The sequence below is a fragment of the Carlito syrichta genome, unplaced genomic scaffold (assembly GCF_000164805.1).
Source record: "Carlito syrichta isolate Samal-C Ts95f unplaced genomic scaffold, Tarsius_syrichta-2.0.1 Scaffold89693, whole genome shotgun sequence".
Classification (NCBI taxonomy): domain Eukaryota; kingdom Metazoa; phylum Chordata; class Mammalia; order Primates; family Tarsiidae; genus Carlito; species Carlito syrichta.
The window spans coordinates 36,781-61,838 of NW_007033789.1; the positions used below are offsets into that span (position 1 = coordinate 36,781).

The 25,058-nt window shown below is 45.1% G+C and overlaps 1 protein-coding gene across 1 annotated transcript in view; it reads left to right on the forward strand.

Moving 5' to 3' along the window:
* STAB2 (stabilin 2) overlaps window positions 1-25,058 on the forward strand; it is a 139,393-nt gene that overhangs the window by 33,044 nt on the left and 81,291 nt on the right. Inside the window, exons 17-25 of the mRNA XM_008058203.2 lie at window positions 1,291-1,449; window positions 11,193-11,288; window positions 13,286-13,381; window positions 15,895-15,942; window positions 17,477-17,613; window positions 18,017-18,131; window positions 20,260-20,337; window positions 24,240-24,338; window positions 24,424-24,531. Coding sequence (XP_008056394.2) covers window positions 1,291-1,449; window positions 11,193-11,288; window positions 13,286-13,381; window positions 15,895-15,942; window positions 17,477-17,613; window positions 18,017-18,131; window positions 20,260-20,337; window positions 24,240-24,338; window positions 24,424-24,531 — 936 coding nt within the window. The remainder of the gene's footprint in view (window positions 1-1,290; window positions 1,450-11,192; window positions 11,289-13,285; window positions 13,382-15,894; window positions 15,943-17,476; window positions 17,614-18,016; window positions 18,132-20,259; window positions 20,338-24,239; window positions 24,339-24,423; window positions 24,532-25,058) is intronic.

A 25,058-nucleotide genomic window follows, 5' to 3' on the forward strand; every position in this document is an offset into this window, starting at 1 on the left:
ACTACTGCCAAACACTTTCTTATAGTATTATAATTGTTCAAGGTCTGTTTATGAGTGAGAACATATGGAACTCAGTTCTTTGTTTCTGTAATAAATCACTGAGTATGATCGACCCTAAATCCATTCAAGTTGCTGCAAAGTCCATTTATCTGTCCTTCTTTATGGCTGCATAATATTCCATTGTGTATATGTACCACATTTTTTTTAATCCAGTCCAGTTTCGATGGACAACACGGTTGGTTCCATGTTTTTGCTATTGTGAATAGAGCTGCTCTATTCACATAAGGCTCCACTTTCTACATCCGGATATACATGGGGCTTTGGGCTCTTGACAAAATGCAGCCTGAGAATCAGATATTGAGATCAATAGTAGTAACTCTTGATTCAAACGTCACGGGTCACAAGGGACTTGAACGTCTCCAATCACACGTGCTTCTCCTGCCGACCAGGTGAAGTCGGCACTGTTGTCTCTATTTTACTGATCAGGAAACTGATGCTCGGGGAAGTTCAGTGACTTGCCCTAGGTTCTATTATTGTTAGAGGTGTAACCAGAACCCACCATTTCTCTCTCTCCTCCCTTCTGATCACCACCCACCTCCCACACCCCAGTCTTCTTTGTTCCTCACCTACCATTTAACACCGGTCTCTCTGCTTCCCCTCCTACCTATCCACAGTGCACCAAACATCCGCAGCCAGAGGGGCTTGCAGTGAAGCAGATCATGTTTCCGCCAAACTCCTTGGGTAACTTGGCTCTGAAGATAAAATCTAGACCCAAGGGCCTGGCCCCAGCCCAGCAGATTCCCCCAGCAGCCTCATTGGGCAACGATGCATCCTTGGCCTCTCTCTCCATCTCACCCTCTCCTTCAGCCTCCTGTCTGGCCCTCCTGAGAGAGCTGGGAGTTGGGACCGTGGTTAGAAGCTTGGACCCCAGCATGACAGAGGCCTGGGTTCATGCCACCCTGTAGCTGCGTGACTTCGGGCAACGCCTGTTTCTTTATCTATAAAACAGAGACAGCAGCAGTACCTTTCTCAAGATGATTGCTTACTCCTGCAAAACACTGGAAACAGTCGCTAGCCTAATGCCTAGCGTAGTGATGTTGGTAGTGGTGCCATTGGGGCCAGCTCCAAGCAACTGCGCTCTTTATATGATCTCATTCTTTCAAGGATCTCAGTGCAAATTAAGCATTTCTAGAACATGCCTCAGCAAATCCCTTTTTACTTTTGGAATCAAGCAGCTGGAGGATTTGGTGTGAGGATTTGGTGGTTTTGCTTCTTCTTTACCTGTTGCAGGCAGAATGCATCAGAACCGGCCTGGGCACCCACGCCTGCGTGTGTCAGCAGGGATGGACAGGGAGTGGGAGAGACTGCGTCGAGATCAACAACTGCCTCCTGCCCAGTGCAGGTGGCTGCCACCCCAATGCAACCTGCTTATATGTGGGCCCCGGGCAGGTAGGTTGGACGTGGTTGAGAGCAGAGGCAAAGCGGGACTCCTGAGGTGCCCTGTTTTCCCCAGGACATGGAGATCCTTTGGCTAGAATTTACTGCAGCTTTTGTGTTCTTTGTAGCAGTGAGAGTGTGTTCATTGTCACAGGAAACCTACAACAAGGTATTACTCCATCCCGTCTCATAGAAGAGGAAATAGAGGCACCGGAAAACAAAATAATTTGCCCCCATCGCACAGAAAATAAATCAAGGGGCAGGATTTGCATCCGACAGTCTGACTCTAGGGCTGCCCTCTGGGTCCCTTCCCTGGCCCACACCTTAGATCTCTGCAGCTCTCTAGCTAACTGATCACTTTCACACACTCATTTAATGGAACCCAAGGCAGAGAAGGCCACTGCTTGGGAATTAATGGGCTCCAGGGGTGATGTGGCCAACTGCACTAGGACTTGGAAAAGAAGAGGTGACTGACAGGGGTCCCCTCCCGCTCCAGCTCCACCTGCCCCCGCCTCTCACCACAGGTAGGTCCAGCAGGTGTGTTCTACGAGGCTAAGGAGGGCAGAAGACATGGGAGATGGGAACCAGGCTTTGAAATCACCCCTTCCCCCCATCTTTTGAATCTTGATACAGCTTCTCACTTTTATGCTTTAGGATTGAATGCTTTTTAAGACCTGCTCTTTGAGAAATGGATTTGTTCCCCTGAGAAGGGCCCCGTTTATATGAAGCCTAACCTTGCTTACCTTGGATCCTGTGCCTTCTGGATCTCGGACGTCTCATCTCTGTGCACATATTAATACCCAGAGAAACACAGAGCTTGAATGGAACTTGTTGGCACACCAAAGCCCAAAACCCACCTCATGCCTTTCCTTTGGGGAGGAATCCACCCAGACAAATGGAGATCTGGCCTGTTTAATGATATTAAGAAGGAAGCCTCTAGGGCCTCCCTCCACAGCTTTGGTCAGCATTCCTATCCAGGAATGAGTGAGCGGGCGTCTGTCCTGGAGACCACGATGGAGCTGGGCACATGTGCAGATATAAATGGACAGTCCACCATTTATATTGGTCAGAAGTGTCAGAGCATCTCAGGGCCCACGGCTACCCAAGACAGTGATCTATATGGAAATCTTTCTGAGACCCCTCCGGGGAGCTAAAAGGTGGTAAACATGATTAGGAGAAAAGGTTAAAGGACATGGAACTGCTTGGCCAAGAGCATGGCATGATCCCACCCTAGCCCACCCCCCACCCAGCTCCTGAAAAACTGGTGGGACATTGAAGCACCAATCCAGGCAAAGCCAACTGGGAGTTAACTTTTAATAGACCATAATAGGTGCTTCTCAGGGATGGACTCCTGGCAACAGGGTGGGGGACAGATCCGCCTCAGGGAAAATTCTTAGGTCGTAACAGAAAGTCAAATGGTGCTGCTGCTATGGAAAGCAGTAAGGCAATTGCCCAAGAAAAGATAGAGTGCCCATATGATCTAGCAATTCTACTTCTGAGTGTAGACACGGAGAACCAACAACAGCAGGGACCCAAACAGTTACTTGTAGACCCATGTTCAGAGCAGCATTATTCACAGTAGCCAAAAGGTGGAAGCGACCCAGTGTCCATCAGCTGATGAATGGATCAACAAAACGTGGCACTTACATGTGATGGAACACTGATCAGTCATGGAAAGAGAGATCCTGACACATGCTACAACATGGATGAACTTGACGAGAATGTGTGGAGTAAGATAAGTCAGTCACAAAAGGACAAATATTGTGTGATTTCTCTGATCTGAGGTCCCTCGAGTCGTCAGATTCACAGAGACAAAAATTAGAGTGGTGGTTACCAGAGGCTGGGGAAGAGGGAGACAGAGAGTTGGTGTTTAATGGACACAGGGTTTCCATTTGGGGAAGAAGGAGAAGTCCTGGAGATGGGTGGTGGTGATGGTTGCACAAAAATGTGAATGTACTCAATGCCACTGAACGCTTAAAAATGGTTAACATGATACATTTGTCTGGCATGTATTTACCATAATTCTTTAAAAGGGGGAAAAAGAGAAAGAAAACCCAAGCATAACTGATTTGAGAAGAAAAAGGGATGTTTTGGCTCACATACCACATGTGAACCAGCTGCAGGTACAGTGTGATCAGGGCTCCAAAGGCAGCATAAAGAGTCTGGTTTGGGGCCCGGGTTCTTCCCTGGCTCCTGGGCTGAGGGATGGCCTCTAGCACCCTCCAGCTTCCATCATCACCACACTCAGCTAAGCAGAGTAGAGGAAGTTTTCGGGCACCTTCCCCCAGAAACCCAGGACTCATTTTCCTTTACCGGCACAAGCTGAGTGCTTTCACATCCATTCTCATTTTTCCATGCTCCCATCAGCCCTTGCGCACAGGTACAGAAGTCAGGGTGAAGGTGGCCAAAGTGTGGGATGCAGAGATAAGCACAAGCCAAGGCCCTGCCTCTGCCCTGGGGTGAAAGACCTGGCCACATTTTATCATGTGGACTAGAAGAGGGTGGGGGGTGGTGACCACAAAGCCAAATGGGGGTGCAGTTTCCGGAAAGAGAGGGAACGAATGCTAGGCAAACAAGCAACAACATGCTCACATATCCATTCCGTCATGTGCTCATTCATTCGATACTTCTCAGGGCCTCCTGCAGCTCGGCCCCCGGGGTCAGTGGCAGGATTAGCGAACGCCCTGGCCAGGGTCTTCCGCCAGCCTTGGAGAGACACAGTCTTGTGTGAGGCGACAGACAAATGTGTGTAACGCAAATCAATGAACGTCGCAAAAGCCACGAGAAGTAAGCCCCGTGGGCTGGTGGTTCCGCAGCTTTTGAGGGCTGCTTTTCTATTGGTCCTTCCTATTTCTCTGACCACAGAGCCTGCATGTGGGTCTGGAGGAAATTTGCCTTAAAATGTGGCCTCAGGGCCAGGCATGGTGACTCAAGCCTGCAATCCCAGCACTTTGGGAGGCCGAGGTGAGAGGATTGTCTGAGCCCGCAGGTTCGAGACTAGCCTGGACAACATGGTGAGACCTCGTCTCTATAATAAATAAATAAATTTAAATTAACTGGTCATGGTAGTGCGCGCCTGTAGTTCCGGCTACTTGGAAGGCCAAGGCGGAAAAATCGCCGGAGCCCAGTGGGTCAAGGCTGCTGTGGCTGGGAGCGTGCCACTGCACTCCAGCCTGGGCGACGGAGTAAGACTCCAACTCAATAAAATAAATAAATTAATTAAATAAATTGTGGCCCCAGTCCTGATCATGCGACAGATCACTGCCGTCTCCTGTCTTGCCAAGCGCTGAGTAAATGCCTTTGTTTCTGACTCATTTGAGTTGGCTGTTTGCACTTGAAAAAAGGAAAAAAAAAAATGTCTTGATGTCCAAATTCGTTTTCTGGGATTACTGTGACAAAGTGCCACAAGCCGAGTGGCATACATAGAAGAACAAAAGTGTGTTGTCCCACAGCTCTGGAGGCTAGATGTCCAAGGCCAAGGCGTCGGCAGGAGCTGTGAGGGAGAAAGTGTCCCAGGTTTCTCTCCTGGTTCCCGGCATGTTGCTGACTTATATTATTTATATGTGGGAATGCTATATCAGGTGCTTCAATTATAAGAGGGGCTAATCAGTTGCTAAATCCACCAATGATGATAGGCATTACTAAAAAGAAAATGATGAGAAATGCATGGGCAGTGACAATAGCATTGTAGATTTGATCATCTCTTAATAAGGCCCCTGGTTGATTGAGTTCTGCTCGGATTAAAAGGCTAAGGGCTGTTCCTGCTCTCTCAACTCAGGCACCAAAGAGTAGGTACGGTGTACTAATGTCTTTATGGTTTGCTGAGAATAATTAACAGTTGACAAACACAAGTAGGAGGATAGATTGGCTAAGTAAGCATTAGACTATAAATCTAAATATAGAGATTAAGCCCTCTTTTTACCAAAAAAGCCCTGAGGTGAATATACCATATTGAGTTGCAAATTCCAAGGAGTAGCTTCAGTTCTACTGGGGCTTCTCCCACCTTTTTTTTTCTAGACAGCAGGAGTGGTAGATTGAAGCCAGGTGACTAAGGCATTTAGCTATTAACTAAATTTTTATGGGGTTGGATCCCACCAATCTCATAAGGACTTAGCTTAATTAAAGTAAATGATTTGCATTCAGTTGACGTAGAATGGAGTTCTGCAGTCCTTAAGTTAAGGGTGCAGGAATTAAGCATAATTACTTACATTAAAGGGTCTTGGTCTGTTTTAACTAAATTTCTAACCCAATAGTAGGAATATTGATGGGAGTGATAAAAGTAAGGTTGATAGGGTAATGAGTGATGGCAGAAATATAATTTGTTTTGTACTTTTGAATTGTCATTTTATCTTTATGTTGTTGTCCACTGGCGATATTGTTAAGAATGTTAAGTAAATTAGCCACATGTAGAAATACAGATTAAGTAGGGCTATAATAGCTTTAAGTGTTGGTAACATAATGCTATATTTTTGGTTAGTTCTTGAATTGTTATGGTCCAAGTAGCGCTCAGCTGCTCCCCTCAATGTCAGTAAATCAAAGCGGGGCAGGGAACTGGTAGAAAGAAGTTTATTTCTGAGTTCGAATCCAGGTAGCAGAGCCAGACTCGAGGTCTTTCTAAAATGGTTCTGCTCATCCTCCAGGCTTTTATAGTTCACTTTTATAAGTCCAGAGTTATTAGAACCTATACGTTAGCCACGTGACCAACAAAGCATTGTATAGAACTTGAGTTTCAGCCGCATTTATCGATAGTAACATTTTTCAGTCCAGGCTTCCTAGTGCCAGGTATCAGAGGTGTCTCATAGATTCATCAGTAGGGCCCAGCAGAAACATTAATCAAGCTTACCAAAGAGTAAAGGGAGTTTACAAGGCCTAAGACATCATGCATTATGCAAAAATTTTACAAATCACAAAACTTATGGTTGCATTGATGCAAAAGTTATACAGATCACAAGGCTTACAATTCCATTGATACTATATTATTCAAATGTATAACCACTCAGAAAAAGAGAGTAAAGGGAGATTTGCATCTTTCAGTTGATTGGGCGTAGACTACAGGGACGTCAAGGATCCCCTGAAGCTAATTACATAGGAGATAAGGGGATGTACATCTTCTATTAGCCCTCAGGAATATTGTTCAGGAATGTACAGGAGCACTTGAGCCCTGGCCATGACCTCCTCTAGGGGCTGTGACAAAATGGACAGACATTAGTGGGTCTCTGTATCAGAATTACTCATTTAGGCAAGAATCTTGTGAGTGGAGGTAATCCTAATGATAGTAGAATAACAAGGGCTGAGGAAGCTATTCGTGGGAGCTTGTTTTATGAGTGAGAGTGATAAAAGTTGAGCATGATAAATAGAGTGACTGTTAAGGTAATGTTGATCAAGAGGTTCAATGTTATAATAGAGGGATTACACATTAAGACTGTGATTATTCAGCCCATGTGAGCAATTGAGGAATAGGTTAGGATCTTTAGTAACTGTGTCTGGTTAAGTCCTCCTCTTCCACCTACTATCATTGATAGCAGTGAGATCAATGATAATAGTTTCAGGTTTATGATTTTATTAATTTGCTATAAAATAGAGGTTGGTGCTAGTTTTTGTCATATTAGGAGTGAGATTCCTTGTGTGAATTCTGGGACTCAGAAGTGAAAGGGTAGAAGTCCTAATTTTATTATTAGGACAATGATAATGAATGATATTTGGTTAAAAATGATTGTGATAATTCATTGTCCAGCTAGGTTATATTTGCAATTACGGCTATGATAAGAAGTATGGGTGCAGTAGCTCGAATGAGGAAGCCTCTATTTGGTAGTGGCTCCACTTGATCAAGGATTCTTTTTTCTTTTATTAAGATAGCAATAATAACTAGCATATTAATTTCCAGTCCAATTCAGATTAGTAATCAGTGTGAGCTAAGTAAAGTGATTACAGTACCTATAAAGAGAATAAGAAGAATGAAGGAGAAAAATCAAGGGGTTGATTTGTATGAGAAAAGTATAAACCAACATTTTTGGGGTATGAGCCCAATAGCTTATTTAACTGACCTTACTATAGAATATGGTGTAATTTGGTCACACAAGGAACTCTGAATTCTTGAGAATAATTTCAATTCCTATGATTCTAGAAATAAGAGGGCTTAAACCTCTATAATTTACTCTATCAAAGTAATTCTTTTGTCAGACATTTTTCTTATATATGCAGGGGGATGCTCAATATTAAAATGGGTATTGAAATATGTCACATGCATAAGATTTAGTATGGAGGAAGTTTTTTCATAGTAGGTGCATAAGTTGATCATATCGAAAGCATGGGTTACATGCTCAAACTCATAAAAAGAGAATATTGAGAAAATGTGTTTTCACTACAAAGTTGACTGTAAAGATTTCTGTTTATGAAGATATCATGTAGTGCTCCCAGGAAAATAATAGTAGTTAGGGCATTTATTATAATAATATTGGTATATTCAGCTATGAAAAATAAGGCAAAGGGTCCTGTGGTATATTCAACATTAAAACCTAATAATACTTATTCTGATTCCCCTTCTGTCAGTTCAAAAAGTGCTCGGTTGGTTTCGGTTAGTGTTGAAATAAATCGTATAACAGCTAGTGGTCATGGTGGAAGGATTAGTCAAGAATATTCTTGGGTTGTAATAAGGGTTGATAGTGTGAAAAATCCACTTATAAGGAGAACTGGCAAGTGAATAATAGCCAGGTGGCTTGGAATGGGATGGATTGGGCTTCTGCTCAGAGTGCACCGATTAATGCATATTTAGAATTAGACGTTCATCTGGATTAAATCATTGAGTACCCGGCTAGACTGGATGTTGCCAAGATGAACAGGACTCCTATATTTATGTTAAGGAGGGGTTGAGGCATAGGAATGGGAATCCATGTAAGGAGGGCAAGGGATAGGGCTAAGGTTGTGGCGATAACGTTTAGGAGGGGTGGTGATGTTAGTGGTCAAAGGAGTTCTTTCATAAATAGCTTTATTGCATCAACAAAGGGTTGCAGAAGGCTATATGGGCCGGTGATGCTGGGTCCCTTACGAAGTTGCATATAGCCTTGTACCTTTCATTCAATTAATGTTAGGAAGGCTATAGCCAAGCACAGCAGGACTAATCAGGAGGAGTAAATTAATTATGAACCATATTGTTAAAAAGAGGAGTTGAACCTCTGATTATAAAGTTTTAAGTTTTATGTAGTTACCGGGCTCTGCCATCTTAATGAACCCTGTCCTCGGGCAGAGCAGTGAAAATCAACTTATTAGACTTAGATTATTTCATCTATTAAATTTAGAGCACTCAGAGTGGGCCCTATGTCTCTTGTTATTTCAAACTGGGGGAAATAAAAAATAGATAGAAATCGACCTGGATTGCTCCAGTCAGAACTCAGATCACATAGGATTTTAATCATGAAACAAACGAACCATTAATCACAGTTACACCATTGGTGTTGCTTGGCTTATATCCCCCTGATCTCTGCCTTCAGAGTCAGATGGTGTGCTCACTGGGTGTGCATCTGTCTCCAAGTGTCCCCTTTTGATAACGATAACAATCATATTGGATCCAGAGCCCACCCTGCTCTGGTATGACCCGACCTTAACTAATTCCTTATTAATAACTACCCTGCTTCCAGCTAAGGTCACATTCTGAAGTCCAGTGGGTCAGGACTTCAACATATGAATTTGAGGTGAGAGACACAATTTAACCTGTAACCAACACTGGTCCCCTCTCTGCTATGTCCTCCTTTCTTCTACAGACAACTTGAAAAACTTCCAGTGGGGGAGATGGAGAGAAGAGGCTCTCCTTGTGCTGTTACATAAAAGATAGAATGAACCATAGTTCAGATTGCCCTCAGTTGAGACTAATTGGCTTGGAAACCTTTAGACATGCCAAATAGGCACAAACCCTAGGGACCAGAAATGTTGCTTTCAAAAGACACATCATGTTTGGGCCAAATATTACAGGAGGTAGTCAGGGTTGGAAGTTCCTGGAGGGGCCACCCAACAGCAGACAGAGAAGATTCAACACCCCTGTCGATAGATCTTGCTCTAACATGCACAGCTGTGGATATGTGCTTGCCTATGTGGTATACTGTGTATCCAATACACACACTTACCCTATAAAACCTATAATAACAGGTAATAATTGTACTTTGACAGATAAAAATCCATAGATAGAAGTTCTGTTCACTTCTTTTCACAACCTAATGTCACCTCTGGGGCTCATGCCTCTGTTTGCAAGCCCAGCCCCTAAATAACACTTCTTCAATCAAATTCCCATCCTTCTCCACCTTCGTTCATTTTTCCTGCCATTTTCCCTCAGCTTGAATTCCTTCCGACCTCTCCCATCCTCTCCCAAGGTCCAGCCAAGTCCCATTTTTCAGAACATTCCCACTCTCCTTTCTTGTTTTCCAGTGTTTTTTAAGACTGGACTCTTTATTTTTTTTTTTTTTTTTGATCCAGGGTCTCACTCTGTCGGTTGCCCAGGTGGGAGTGCAGTAGCATGATCGATCATGGCTCACCGCAGTCTTAACCTCCTGGGCTCAGGTGATCCTTCCACTTCAGTCTCCCAAGTACCTGGGACTACAGGCATGTGCTACCCTGCCCGGCTAATTTTTTTAATTTCTGTAGAGACGAAGTCTCCCTATGTTGCTTAGGCTAGTCTCTAACTAGGCTCATCATCCTCCTGTCCCCCCGCAACCCAAGTGCTGGGATTATAGGCGTAAGCCACTGTGCCCAACAGGACTTTTTATTTACTTCATAGGTACTTTGTCTAGGTTCACTGCCAGATCCATAATAATTTCTTAATACCTGGTCTTTAGTCCACGGAAGAAATTACTCATTTTAAATTATGTTTTAAATTTCAAAGTATTACATGATAATAAGAAAACATTTGGAAAACAGAAAAGTCCGAAAACCATTCACAATGCCCTCGCAATCATCCTTTTTATGCCGTTGTCTTTTTTCTTTCTGGTCTTTTTTACGCATTGGTTCTTAGTTTCCTTTACAGCGTTGTTGTCAACTATAGTTTTGTTGGTTCCCAGTCTGCACTTAACACAAGCATTTCCCCCATTTTATCATACAACTCTTTATCATCATCACCATATTTAATGGCCACATGGTCAGGGTTACTGCTTCTATGGTTTAGTCTCCATCCAGCACAAAGTGTCTGGCCTCTGTGACAAGTAGAGACTGAAATCCTGCCTCTTTCCTGCTCACATGCCTGGTGTGGGCCTCAGCTTTCACAGAGGAAGGGGAACTGTTTGGTTGGGTGAAGGTGTTGCCCACCTACTGAGCCACGTACCTGTGGGCTGTCCATGCAGAAGTGATGCTTTACTAAAATTCACCTGCCCAAAGGGGTGTCTTTTCTACATTGACCAAAGTGCCTTCAAGGCTAGGTATATTTCCACCACGTCGACACCCTAAGGCTCGCTTAACCATTTTCTCCCAGGCAAAGGGCAAACGTTTCCAGTGCGATGCTTTTGAGAGTCCAAGTTCTCACTGAGATCATCTCCACAGGCCCTTCTGGGGTGAATAGTTCAAAAGGGAGTACCCAGACTGATAGCAAAATGTAATGGGGAGTGTAGAGACTAATAGCTCTGGAATCTGAAGCATCACAAGCAAAAGACATTCTCTCCTTTAAGACAGCAGACAGCTGTGGTTTCCACTGTGCCTTTTTTAGTGCCATATGAGGACAAAGCATGGAGTACACTTGCTTCTAATAACCCCCTTCAACTCTGTTCTTGGAATTGTAGAGCGAGTGTGAGTGCAAGAAAGGATTTCGAGGAAGCGGGATTGACTGCGAACCAATAACTTCATGCTTGGAACAGACTGGGAAGTGTCATCCATTGGTGAGTTGCTTGACTTTTTTTATTATTATTACTTTTAAAAAGTGCTTGTGAAAGAAAGAAAGCTAGATTAGGTTATTTCTTGTCTGACCTCATAATGAACAAATCTCTTACCCCCAAAGGGAGTCCCAAAGTGGAATGTAAGTAATTATTGCAACTTTTATTTCATTCCAAACCTTGGAAGACCCAATATATGGTTGCCAGATAAATATAGGATTCTCAGGTAAATTTGAATTTAAAATAAGTAACAAATAGTCTTTCAGAACAGGTAAGTCCCAAATATTGCATGGGACAAAAAGACACTAAAAAGTATTCATTATTTACCTAAAATGGACATTTAACTGGGTGTCCTGTCTTTTAACTTGCTAAATCTGGCAACTCTAAACCAACAAGATAGTTTAAAGGGTAAGTGGATTCCCATTTTGAATGCCATAGAAGAGTTTTACTCAAATCATGGGTGAAAATGCCCGTTCAAGGGTAGTTTGCCCCTGGTTTCTAAATTTTGGAAAGGCAGGTAAAGGTGTTAGAGCTAGTCATGTTTTCAAAAGAACATCACTAAGCATCAAACATCAGAACCAATGGGAATGATGCCTTCCTTAGCTACAGAGTTTTGGGTTGCAAGTAACAGAACCCATGCAAATTGGCTCAGGCAGAAAAGGAATGTGTGGCGAATACTCCCAAGGTCGCTCTGGGAATCCAGAGGCAGGAGTATAACTAGAACTCCCAAGGGCTCAACCAGGACGTGAAGGTACCAGGATCCCCAGGATGGAAGCAGCTTCTATCCCCAGGCCTCCGAGACCATGTGCTCTCTCATATTACTTCTCTCTGTGCGTTTGCCTTCTCTCCGTCTCTCTCCCAACTTTTAGTGCGTCTCTGAACATCTTGGGATAAATGGTCCTCCACCACTAGTGATGCCCACTAACTTATCAGCACCCCATGTCCCAATTCAAAACCCTAGGAGAAAGAATCTCACCAGCCCAGCTGGGTCAGGGTGACCACATATGAGCCTGTCAGTGGTGACCAGGAAGTGGGACTGTTACAAGCATAGCTGCAAGGGTCCACCCTTAATTTGTCTGTGGGGATGAGGGGGTGAGGGAAATAGATGTGTTCTCAGGGAAGAAAAATGTGGGGGGAAAGATGGCTTCAAAATCTCAAAGTATCTATTACCCAAGAATCACAGAGTATTTTTGTTTGTTTGTTTTTAATCCCGACGCATCACAGGCTGGACCATCTGGGCTCAAGCAATTTTCTGTCTCAGCCTCCCGAGTAGCTAGCTGGGCCTATAAGCATGCACCACCATGCCCAGCTAATTTTCTAATATTTTTTTATGGAGATGCGGTCTTACTCTATTGACCAGGCTGGTCTGGAACTTCTGAGCTCAAGCGATTCTCTCACCTCGGTCTCCCAAAGTGCTGGGATTACAGGCGTGAGCCACTGCACCCAGCCCGCAGAAGCATTTTATAAAGCTGAAGGAACTCCAGCACTCCTGCTTAATTTAAGCCCAACCAAACCCTGACATTCCAAGTGAGAGTAGTTAGGGTAACTTTCATTCCAATCCAAAGCTTGGAAGGACTAACGTAGGGTTGCCAGATAAAATAGGGGGCACCAGCTGAACTTGAATTTCAGATACCCATTTATGTGTTGAATAATTTTTCAGCACAAGGACGCCCCAAATATTGTATGGGACAAACTTATACTAAAACGTGTTCATCATTCATCTGAAATTCAAATCTAACTGTGTGTCCTGTATGATTTTTTATTTGCTATATCTGGTAGGGATGAAAAGAAAGAAAGAATGTAATTGTGACTGAACAAGAGTTGCATCAAACTTGCAGACGGAAGCCTTTCATTGCAGCATCCACGTCTGGGGCTACCTCTGCCATCTTGCCTTCCCAAATTTGCAGTTCTCACTTCAGTAGGAATCTACTATCTCATGGACAAAACTCAGGCCCAAGCTTTAGTTCAGAAACAGTACATTTCTTGCATATTGGTCTTACCAGGCGCGCTGTCAGCTCTCTCCTTCCGGTGTCTGGAGCTGTGTCTGTCAAGAGGGCTATGAGGGGGACGGCCTCCTGTGCTATGGAAATGCAGCCGTGGTAAGTTACCTGCAGTAAACTTAAGCACACAATAATCAGGACAAAACCCTCTTACACAAAAACCTCTTAGCTAAGATGCCCTTAAAGTACTCTGTTGACCAACCACTTGCTGCAGGAGATTTCACATGAAGCCTACTGCTTCTTGTAGATGACACATGTGCTCTGTGGGTCCCACATTTTCTACCAGCTGAAGGGAGCTGACTTTTATTTGGCACCCTTTGTGTATGTGTAAAGCAGTCCAGATTTCTCTTTCTTGCCACTCAATGTCTTTTCATTCTCAAACATCCCACGTAACTACCCGGCCTCCACTGGGCCTCTGATAGGCACCCGGAGCACCCTGTGCTCACTCCATCTGTGTGTGTGTGCGTGTGTGTGTGTGTGTGTGTGTGTGTGTGTGTGTGTGTGTGTGAATACACCTTCTGTGTACCAGGCATCTTGCTAAATTCTTACCATGCAACGGCACCTCACTTAAACCTCACATCAACCATCTGAAGTTGATGTCATTATTATGACCATTTTACAGGTGAGAAAACTAAGAGGCTAAGCAAACTTGCCTAAAGTCCTTCCATGAGGAATACAGCCCATAGCTATCTAAGGGCAGACTTTAAACGCTGACCCACGGGTGTCATGGGTCACCCCAAGTTGGCAAGGCACCCACACCTGTCTATTTTAATCACAAACTCTTGAGAGAAGATCTTTGTCTTGTTTCCTATGCCGCTCTCATTGCCTATAAATATTTGTCAAAGTCAGAAATAAAGGCACTTGACAAATTTCCTCATCACTGACTTCTTGTTCAGTTCTGGGCAGTTGGGTCCCTGCCTTTCCTCTCAGCTGAAACTACGGGCTGTTCCAGCAGTCCCCAGGACCCACAGTCCTCAGAGGAGCCTGGCCAAGCACAGCTCCCCAGGCTGCCCACAGCAGGGACTCATGGGGGGGCTCTTCTCACCCTTCTCCTCGCTGTTGACTATGCTTTCCACTCAGGACCAGGCCAAGGAAGTATTCCCCAACACCTTGGCCATGGAGTGTAGACCTCGGCATTTTTTCTGCACTGCCCCAGGGCCGTGTTTCCTAGAACCCTAAAACCCTGCCTTCACGATGGCACTGTCCTCCCACACAAAGCAAGCTAGGTCCTCGACCTGGACCTCCGGGTCTTCACCCAGACTCCACTTGCTCTTCTTTCAAACATCCCTTCCCTCCTGCTTAGCGATGCCTTCCCAGAGCCAGGCCTCTCTCTCAGGACACAGCCTCTGCCTTCTCGCCCTCATTTAAGGCCCAGCTCAGCCCTCCTCTCCCTCAAAGGGATTCTCAAGCATCTCTGCTCTTGTACTTACTTATGTACTTACTAATTTACTTTTAATGTATCTTTATGAACAGTCAACTACTTTCAAAGAGGAATTGAGACAGCACTGAGACGTATCATCTTCGTGCAAATTTGCATAGGACCATTATTATTGCTATTCTGTGGTATCTCATAATTTAAAAAAATGTTTTCACATGCACTAATGCACTTAATTTTTATAATCCCGGAGGGAAGGCCTCACCATGTTCATTTTCAGAGGCACTGGAGTTCTCAGAGTGGTTAAATGACATGCTAAGGTCACACAGGCAGTTAATGGCAGATCCAGAAACGGAACCCAGTCTTTTTAAACTCAAAACCCAGAGCACTTTTTTTCTTTTAACTCTGACATCTTCAAATGTCACTGATTTGCCAGCAATGTTGGTTATCTTTTCCAGACTGAATTTCTCCAAAGCAACTATAAGGACCAGGCTTTTTCCTTCAAAATCTTCTATATCCCCTTTCATGTCTTATATCCTTTATTCGCTCCATCCCAGTGTCAGTTGGGGTGGCCCTCTCTCTCTCTCTGTATTCATTAGTTAAGAAAATCCATGATAGAGAAATCAAAAATAAGAGTGGCTAAAACATACTGAGATTATTGCATGCCAAACTCTATTCTAAGCACTTTAAAAACAACTCCTCTGTTTGCCACATCAACCTGTGAGTTGGAGCCTTTATTATTACCATTGTACAGATGAAAAGATCAAGGTCCATTAGGTAGTTGGCCTAAGGAACTAGAAAATGAAGCAACCAGAATGAAAACCCGGGTGGTTTGATTCCACATTCCAAGCCATGAATCAATGATGGCTTTGAGAGGGGACTACATGCTGAGCTCTGTGACCCTCCCTGGGGTCTGGGTGGCTGTGTTCTGGCAACTTAAATTCCGATTTGGAAGAACTTCTGGTCATTGCTACATTTGAAGCTTCTGGAATGACCTCTTGGTTGCAAATATAGAGGACTGTTGAGCCACCTTAGTGTGAAAGCAATGCCCAGCTCTGGCAATGTAGAAATGCACCCAGCTGGGCATCCTTGCACACCGACCTCAGAGAGGCTGCCGAGGAAGAGGAACCCAGCCCAGGATGGCTCAGCAGGCGCCAACACCACTGTGAATGCTTCTCATTGTTCTTTCTCTGTGTTCTCTCCTGTCTCTCCTCCCTCCCCGCACGATATGAAAAAGGAATTGTCGTTTCTCTCCGAAGCAGTTATATTTAGCCAGTGGATACACGTGAGTACCTTGGCTGAACTTTAGGATTGAGTTGTACATCATTTTAGCAATTTGGAATGTGTATGATAGCAAACTAAAGGTGCAGCTCAGCAGAAGGCGGGAGGGCGACCATTCTGAGCAGGGGCTTTCAAGTTGTCTGCACTCCAGAGCCACATGGAACACATTTCTCAAATGCTCCTGCCCAGGCTCTCATGCCAAAGACTCTGATTTGGTTGGTCAGAGGTTTGCTCTGGGCATCCGTGTCTTTTAAAAGCTTCACAGGTGATTCGAACGTGTGACCAGAGCTGAGAATGTCACGTCTAGGGTAAGCTGGGGTGGTCAAATTTTTAACCAGTTCAGATATGTATCTACAACTTCTTTCATCACAGAGGTGGTCTTTTATCTAAAATAGCATAATTCATCATTGTCATCCATCAAGTGAGATTTGGGATTTATCGCTGCAACTTGGGATGCTTCATACGTGTTTAGCTCTCAGTCCATCATGCCCAGAAAGGCTTACTCCCTGCCCCCTCTAGAAAGCATTCTAGTGAAGAATCCAACCCCCACCCTACCCAGTTGTCTAAGTCTCTGCTCTCTGGGGCTGCACAAGCCCAGGTGGCTGGGAGGCCATCGCAACAAATGATGTGTACCCTTTGAATAGCCCCATGTGTCAAAGTAGGCCATATCTGAGCACCCACTCCAGGATGGCTCCCTGTTGCTTCTGTGTGGGACCCTGCTAAGCCCCCCATTCCTCCACGAGCAGGGGAAGAGTTCAAGAGCTCTCCCTTGATGTGTTCTCATGTAGACTGGCCTTTGGTCCCACCCCACATGCATGAGCTTGCCTGTGGTGCGCTGGGCCCAGCTTGGACCAGCTCACAGAGTTCACTGTGTGCATTTCTCCAGCTCCACTTTCAGTGCTGTCAGGTTGGTACCTTGGAATCATCTCTGGTGGAAGTATGTACACCTGGGAAGTCAGCAAATACTACAACCCTGGGCTTTTTTTGTCTGTCTGTTTGTTTGTTTGCCTGGAGATCCAGTTGTTAAAACATAAGCATGCCACTATTTCTACACAGAACTGGCTCTCTGGGCAGGAATGAATAGCAGGTAAATTTGGACTTCAGTCCTCTAGTTTATCCCATGCTGAAACTGTTCCTGCAGTCTCCCCACTATTCTTGTTCCAGAGATATCCAAGAATTCTCAAGGGTTTTTGCACACACAGACACACACACACACCCCACACACTCACACACACAGACACAAATACACACACATTCACACGCAGGATCCCATCAAGACTATTTCTCTGGCTCTTCATTTAGACTAAAGTGTAAAGGACTCGTAATGGCTTGTGTGATATGACTCACACATTTAATTAAGAGGGATGAGTTTCCCGAGTGAATCCAAGGGCCAGTGACTGGGGGATTTGGGGAAAGGGGGCCCTTAGACCTCTCCCTGAAAGCATATCCCATGGGAAACCGTCACGTCCGCCAGGCAAATTCAGCCCTGTTTGTCTCTAACATGAGTCAGGTCTCTTGATTTTCCCTCTGTGATTTAGAATGCTTCTCTGCAAGCCATGCTGTCAGCAGCGCCAAACCTCACTGTCCTCGTGCCTTCCCAACAAGCTATCGAGGACATGCACCAAGATGAGAAAGCCTTCTGGTTGTCACAGAGCAACATGCCGGCCCTGGTAAAGTAGGTATTGTTCAGTTTTTATCCTACAAGATATCCAAATAGTATCAGTGTGCACATATCTTCAGAGTTCAACGCAGGGAAACCACATGATCCTTCAAACTGAGTATGTTCTAGAATTCCCCTCCCCACCCCAAATCGCAACAGTTAGCAATTGTTGGCAGTCACTCTTCTGCTCTACTATACTCAGTTAATTGTCCCAACAACCCCATGAGACAGGCTTTATACTGGTTCCCATTTTCCAGATGTGGTAACGGAGGCATAGGGTGATTGAGGAACTAATTCAAGCAAGGGAAGCTTGAATTTGGAATATGGAAGTCTGGCTCCAGAGTCTGTCTGTTAACTACTCAGTGACACCCTCTCGCACGTCAATATTTCATTACAGGCCTATGGACTGTTGTTTCAGGTACCACACGCTGCCAGGCATGTACAGAGTGGCAGATCTGCAGAGCCTGTCTTCTTCTGACATGCTGGCAACATCCTTGCAGGGCAACTTCCTTCACCTGGCAAAGGTGGACGGGGTAAGAGCTCTGTGGTTTGTCTGTTTCGTTGAAACAAGGCATCTCTGTTCCTATTGTACTTTTAAAATGTTGTGTTCTGGGAATTTCCAAACATGTGTGAAACTAGAGAGGCTAGAAGCCCCAAGTGGGAGTCACCCAGCTGTAATAATTGCCACAAGTGTCATTACACACAGACACACACAGACACACACACACATTACTCTGTAGCACTGATCCCGTAAAACATGGCCTTTTGCCCACAGGTTGGCCACAAGCTGATCCAAAATGGAAAAAGAATGTGCAGATCCATGCCTTTTCTTTGATGTCCAGTTAACTAAGAGCTGGCTATTAGTAACCTAGGAGCTGAAACTTTACAGATAACTAAAATTTTATATTAAGTTGGGGTCAGTCAATCAACAGATATTTGTTGAGCACCTACTGTGTGCCAGGCACAGATCTGGGTGCTGGAGACAGAGAAATGCCCAAGGGTGAGCCCCAGAGAAGCTCACCGCCAGGCACTGGCTCCAGTGTGCCAAGGGCTCAGATTCAGAGTTTCATGAGGAAGTCTGGTCACCTTGCTGCATGAGATATTATTTCAAAGCTCTTTCTGTAAATGGCACAAGACAAGAATGAAGATTTTCCTAGAAGGGGACAACTGCTATATCTGTGAACCGTGGAACACAGTCCAAAATATTTGAGGATCACTGCCCTAAGACGCTTCTACCTCCTTTCTCCTCTGTGTGAGCACCATGAAAAGGGTCTGTGCCTTCTAATACCTCAGTAGATGGGACTTATCAGTAATTTCTCTTAGAAAGTAGAAAACAGTTACATAGGGTCCCATTTTTTCATGTCTCATTATGATAATTCTGGTGACATTAGGGTTGCTTTCCATTGGGTTTTTTATTGTATATATTTAAAGTGGACAACATGATGTTGTGACATACATTGTACAATGGTGTCTGTACCAATGATTCTCTTAGCAGGCATGAACTGAACACCCACCCAGACAGGCACATCCCAGGCACTACAGAGTCAGAGATAGATTATTCAAGGCCCCTGACCTAGGGGAGCTAACTAGTAAAGACGCACTTTGAATGGGTTCATTCCGGTGTCTGATATCAACACCTCCCTTTAACGGAGAGATGTGCAAAGTAGCCAGGAGGGTTCTCTTCAGGGCTCTGCCCCTGTGACCTGGGAGCAGCTCGGGGGAAGACAAGTCCAGGTTTCACAGTAGGAACTTCAAATAAAGGGTCATTTGGAGAGAAGAGGAGGGGGCACCAGAGAGGGTAGGACCCAGGTGCTGTTGGTTGGAGGCTGGGTGACAGGGTGGTCATTAAGCTCCATTCCTTACGTAACTAATAGTCTCACAATGTGGTAGAAAGTCAGTTACGCTCTGTATTAGTTAGCGAGCACTGTTGTGACAAAGTTCCACAGTCTGGGGCTTAAACCCCAGACATGTTTTCCCACAGTTCTGGAGGCTGGAAGACCAAGGTCAAGGTGTGAACAGATGGGTCCTTCTGAGGCCATGAGGGCAGGGGCTGCCCCAGCCTCTCTCTTTGGCTCAAAGGTGGCCTTCACATCCTAGGTGTTCTCCCTGCACGGTGTCTCTCTGCACATTTTCTTCTGACAAGGACACTGGTTATCGTGGACCAGGGCCCACTTCAGGGTCTCATTTTAACTTGATCCCCTCTGTGAAGACTCTCTTTCCAAATCTGTGGTTCTGGGCTGGGGTTCTGGGGGTCAGGACTTGAGCATATGAGTTTCAGGGGCAGGGGAACACAGTTCAGCCCACGATGCTGTCTACGCTGTTTTTCAAACTGCAGGGTCATTTTAATAAGCCTCAAACATCACTTTTTAAAGAAATAGAATTGAGTGGAATAGCATCGATGATCAGAGTGCCGCCCACATAGTAGGAGAAAGTCCTATTTCGCTCTCTCTCTCTCTCTCTGTGTGTGTGTGTGTGTGTGTGTGTGTGTGTGTGTGTGAGAGAGAGAGAGAGAGAGAGAGAGAGAGGAGGGGCAGGGGAGTCTAAATTTAAAGGTATTTCTCACTGTAGGTCACGGCTCAAAAGTATGAAGGTCACTACTATTCAGATCCATCCCTGGGTGTGCTCCAGAGACTTACCTTCCCCTGTGGTTTGCATTTACAGAATGTCACCATTGAGGGAGCGTCCATCATTGACGGGGACAACGCCGCCATAAACGGAGTCATACACATCATCAACAAGGTACGGACTCCACTTCCTACACACGTAACACCTCGTCTTCCTTTGTTATCTATCCTCCTACACACCATCTTTACTGGAAGATAAAAATACCTAGGCTTCATATACAAGTAACCTGCATTGTGCTTCATGACCTTTATTTTAAAACCATTTCAAGTCTCTGTTCATTCAACGAGACTCGGCCACCCCTTACTCAGTCTGTGTTCCACAGTCGGATGGTCACACGTTGTTCTCTTTCCGCTTCATGGAAAATCTCAGAAAGCACTCGGTGCCCCAACAGGAAGTCCACGTGTCTGGACGAGGGTCACCCCGATCTGGAGGAGAGTCATGTGGCTGTGAATCACTGCTCCTCTCCCCTCTGCCTTACTGCACTCTAAAACAATGAGGTGGGGAAAACCCAGGGGAAAATGGAAAAGGATATGAAAAAGATTGTGAAGTTGTCATTTTCTTCTAACATCCAGTTCAACAGAATTCAAACGTTTGAAATGGAAAAAATAAAGAAGAACGGAAAATGGGACTGCAAGCTGCCCTATAATTTTCAGTTACTATATTAGGATCTTCGTTTCAAGTGAAAGTTAGAATTTAGGGTCTATGGGGAGTTTTTGTAAGATGGTAGATTGGAAAGAAACGACTAATTGCGGTTTAATTAAATTGTTCTCACTTGGGACTTATATACTCAGTTTCAAGTTTAAGTTCCAGAAAAGGTCAACTATTTCGATTTAGAAAAAAAGAATCTATTTGTAAGACTCCTGGATGTGTTACTTTGCAAAGATCGTGCAATTCTCCCGTATTACCAAGGGCACCAAGAAACATCTTTGAGCAAATAATGTGTCACTTCTGGAGAGCACAGTTGAGGGTGTTATTCCCTTCCAGTCCTGGCTTTCCAAAGTACTAAAAAACCTTTTACAACACACACAAACTTACCTCTCCTCCTTACTTCCATTTTTTGGTGAAAAAGTCCCATTGGTGGCATGGCTCTTCCCTATCCTACACCAGAACATTATGATCCTGGAGGCCTGTTAAAATTCCACCTCCTCTGTTCAACCTTCCCCAACCACACAGGCCAGTGAGGGTGAGGCAGTGTCCCGAAAGTAAGTCCTATAGTCATACACAACCTGGGTTCAGACACTTTGCTTGCTGTGTGACTTCAGGCAAGTAATGTAACTTCTCTGAGCCGCCTTCATCTTCCCCCAAAAGAATGAAACACCGCCCTCTCTCTTGATGCCTGCTGCCTAATGAACCTTCAATGAATGTTGCTTTCACTTCCTTCTTCCTCCTCGGAAATCCCATGGGATTTTTTTATACAGCACGTATTTGGCATAGCTATGTCTTGTTGTTCAACAGCTGTTCCTTATGGTCTAAGTCCTAACCCTTCCCTGATGGTGTGCCCTGGAGGCATGGCCTGCGTGTCCCTGTGTCCCTCAGCACCCATGCCTTGCCCTGCACACAATAGTAATTGGGATTTTTGAGGGTTCACTAGGTGCCAGGTACTGTGCCAAGCACCACGCGCTGCATTATCTTGTGATTTTTTTTTTTTTGAGTTGGAGTCTCACTCTGTCACCCAGGCTGGAGTGCAGTGGCACAGTCATGGCCACCCCAGCGTCGACCTACTGGGCTCCGGCAATCCTTCTGCCCCAGCCTTCCAAGTAGCCGGAACTACAGGTGCACACTACCACACCCGGCTAATTTTTGATTTATTGAAGAGACGAGGTCTCGCCAAGTGGCCTGGGCTGGTCTCAAACCTGTAGACTCAGGCAATCTACTCGACTCGGTCTCCCAAAGTGCTGGGATTACAGATATCTCGTGATTTTTATAACAACCCTGAGAACACAGGTGCCATGTTGTCCTCAGTTACAATTGAGCCAGCTGAGATCCTTCATGGTTATGTAAGGGGGTTGGGGAAGCAGTTACATGAATACAAAAGATCTGTGGATGGTGTCAGCCAACCCACGTTCTCTGCTTGGCTTCTGGGCTGCACTGGCTCCCTCTGCAGCCCCTTCTGTGTCTGTCTATGGTATCAAGGTCACCACTTTCAGGTTTACTGGGTGTGCCCTGTATGAGGTGCCCAGCCAAAGGATAGAGGGTAGCCAAGCAGCTTGTGGGGACCAGCCCACCTCACTCCACATTCTGTGCACCCATTTGTGGTTACAAACTCCCAGTAAAAGGTGTGCCTTTAAAAAATGTCCAGTGGCCATTCACAATAGCAAAAACATGGAACCAACCATGCTACTCATCAGAACTGGACTGGATCTTTTTAAATGTGGTACATATACACGATGGAATAGTACACAGCCATTAAGAAGGACAAAATTATGGACTTCACAGCAACTTGGTTGGATTTGGAGTCTATCATACTCAGTGGTCTATCACAGAAACAAAGATCCGAGTACCACGTGTTCTCACTCATAAGTGGATGCTGAACACCTATCATAATACTACAAAAAAGGGGTTGGCGGTAGCAGGAGACTGCCCGGAGAGTGCAGGGGGGAGCACATAAAATCAGTAAGGGTACCTGACCCTAATCCAGGTGAAAGGAAGTCCATTGGAAGACCCAAAACTTTACCTGTACCAGAACCACTTATGTACGCAACCCTGACTTGTATGTACCTCAGAACTTTAAAAGAAAAAAAAGAATAAATAAAAATGTGCAGTGGCCATCATAATTGCCTGTCGTTATGTGGCACGGACATAGAACCACCAAGTCCTACAGACCATCTCCTCATAACTCTGAAATCTGCGAAGTCCCATCTCACCATCCCAAGCCCCTCCTCCCCACTGAGCTCCAGAAACTCAGAAACGCATCTGTCTCTCTCTAACACAGGGCTTGGCACAATTTTTCTGGAAAGAACCAGACAGCAAATATCAGGCTGTGCAGATCACAGGGTCTTCATCACAGCTAGGCAACCCCGCCATTGTAGGGCAAAAACAGCCTTAGACAACATGTAAACCAATTTGCATGATAGTGTTCCAATGAAATGTTTTTAAGTACGAGCAGCAGCCTGAATTCGGCTGTCTACTGTCTCATGCTGTGAGCACCTCGAAGGCAGGATATCCCTCAATCATATCCATGTTCCCACTGCCTGGTGTGGAGTAGTCACTCAGTCAAGTTGGTGAAAGGATGATGGAATTAGAAAACCATTCCAATGTTGGTTCTTCCACCTGAGATGGCTTGAGGTAGAATGAGAATCTGGAAATGGTCATCTTGGCCATAAGGTTAACCATGCAGGGCTTTGTGAACACCAGTGCCCATAGAGCTCAGCTGCATAACAAAACGAGTCAGGGAAGCAGGTGGAAGGCATTCGGGAGTGGTGGAGACTGTGAGGAAGGTGGCTGTGGCTACTGTCTGCAGCTGTGTGTCTGCAGTAAAGCAGACTGGTGTTTTTAAGAAGTCAGAAACCTCAATTTTAATGTTAAAATGTCCTATTTTATTGCACTGCGTGATCTACACAGAACATTTTTACAAGCCAGATTCAGGCTACTGGACCGCAGTAGATTTGAAACTTCAGGGAAAAGAGTGGAAGAAACTGACAAGCAAAAGAATAACAACTGAGAAAGAATGGGTTTTAGCTGCAGCCAACTGCATTTCAGTTAGATTTGTAGGGTCTTCCCAACAGGTAGGTGATGCAGGTTGGGATGAAGCTGTAAAGTCACGTGCACAAGATGAAATTTCCTCTAATTGGGGAGGTTTAAAGGTGAGATGTAAACTGAACTAATGACATTTCTAAGTCTCCTCCAGCCTTGTCACTCTGTATCCTGGAATATTTTTATTCTGCTAGTAATCTTCAGCACATTGTCAAGGTCCAATTCTTTTCACTGCCTAAAGAAGTTATTGGGGACTTTCGCAGGCATTGGTGAGCACCAAGTCCTAAAAGGTGCTGACCGAATTCTGGGGTTTCCTCTTCCAGGTGCTGGTCCCCCAGAGAGGCCTAGCTGGCTCCCTGCCGAACCTGCTTACGCGGCTGGAGCAGATGCCCAACTACTCCATCTTCCGGGGCTACATCATTGCAAGTACCACATCCCCTGCCTCATATCTTGCTCCCATCACCAAGAACAGGCATCACTCATGGCTCTTCTCTCTTGCCAACACAGCAATATAACCTGGCCAGTGCCATTGAGGCTGCCGAGACCTACACGGTGTTTGCTCCGAACAATGATGCCATCGAGAATTACATCCGGCAGAAGAAAGCGGCAAGTCTAGTAAGTATCAGAAACTGTAACCAGGGAAATTTCTTTCTGAAAATTCAAACACTCGACATTGTCCATCCACCAATCACACGCTGATTCACTCTTCCATCAAAACCTCCTGTCCATAGCCACATACTTGATGTGGGCTCACGCACTCTCCCATTCACACACCTTCCCCGGGCCATGAGGAATGCTTTGTGCATTGCCCTGGTATTGCATGCTTGAATCCATAAGCACAAGCATGCAAGTGTGATGCATTGAGGGTGTGTGTGTGTGTGCCTCTGTGTGTAGATATGAGCAAAGGTACCACACACATCTAGGATCCACATAAGGCCATCACCCTGGTTAGACCATGGGGTTTCCCCAGAGCATGGGGGGAACGGTAGGGGGCAGGGGAGACAGCAGTGGGCCTATGGGATTTCAAGGGAATTTCCGTACCAGTCCCATCTCCTTAGCATCTCCATCTGAGTCACCCTATAAAAGGTGTAAGTTAGTCGGGCTTGGTGGCTCAGCCTATAATCCTGTGCTTTGGGAGGCTG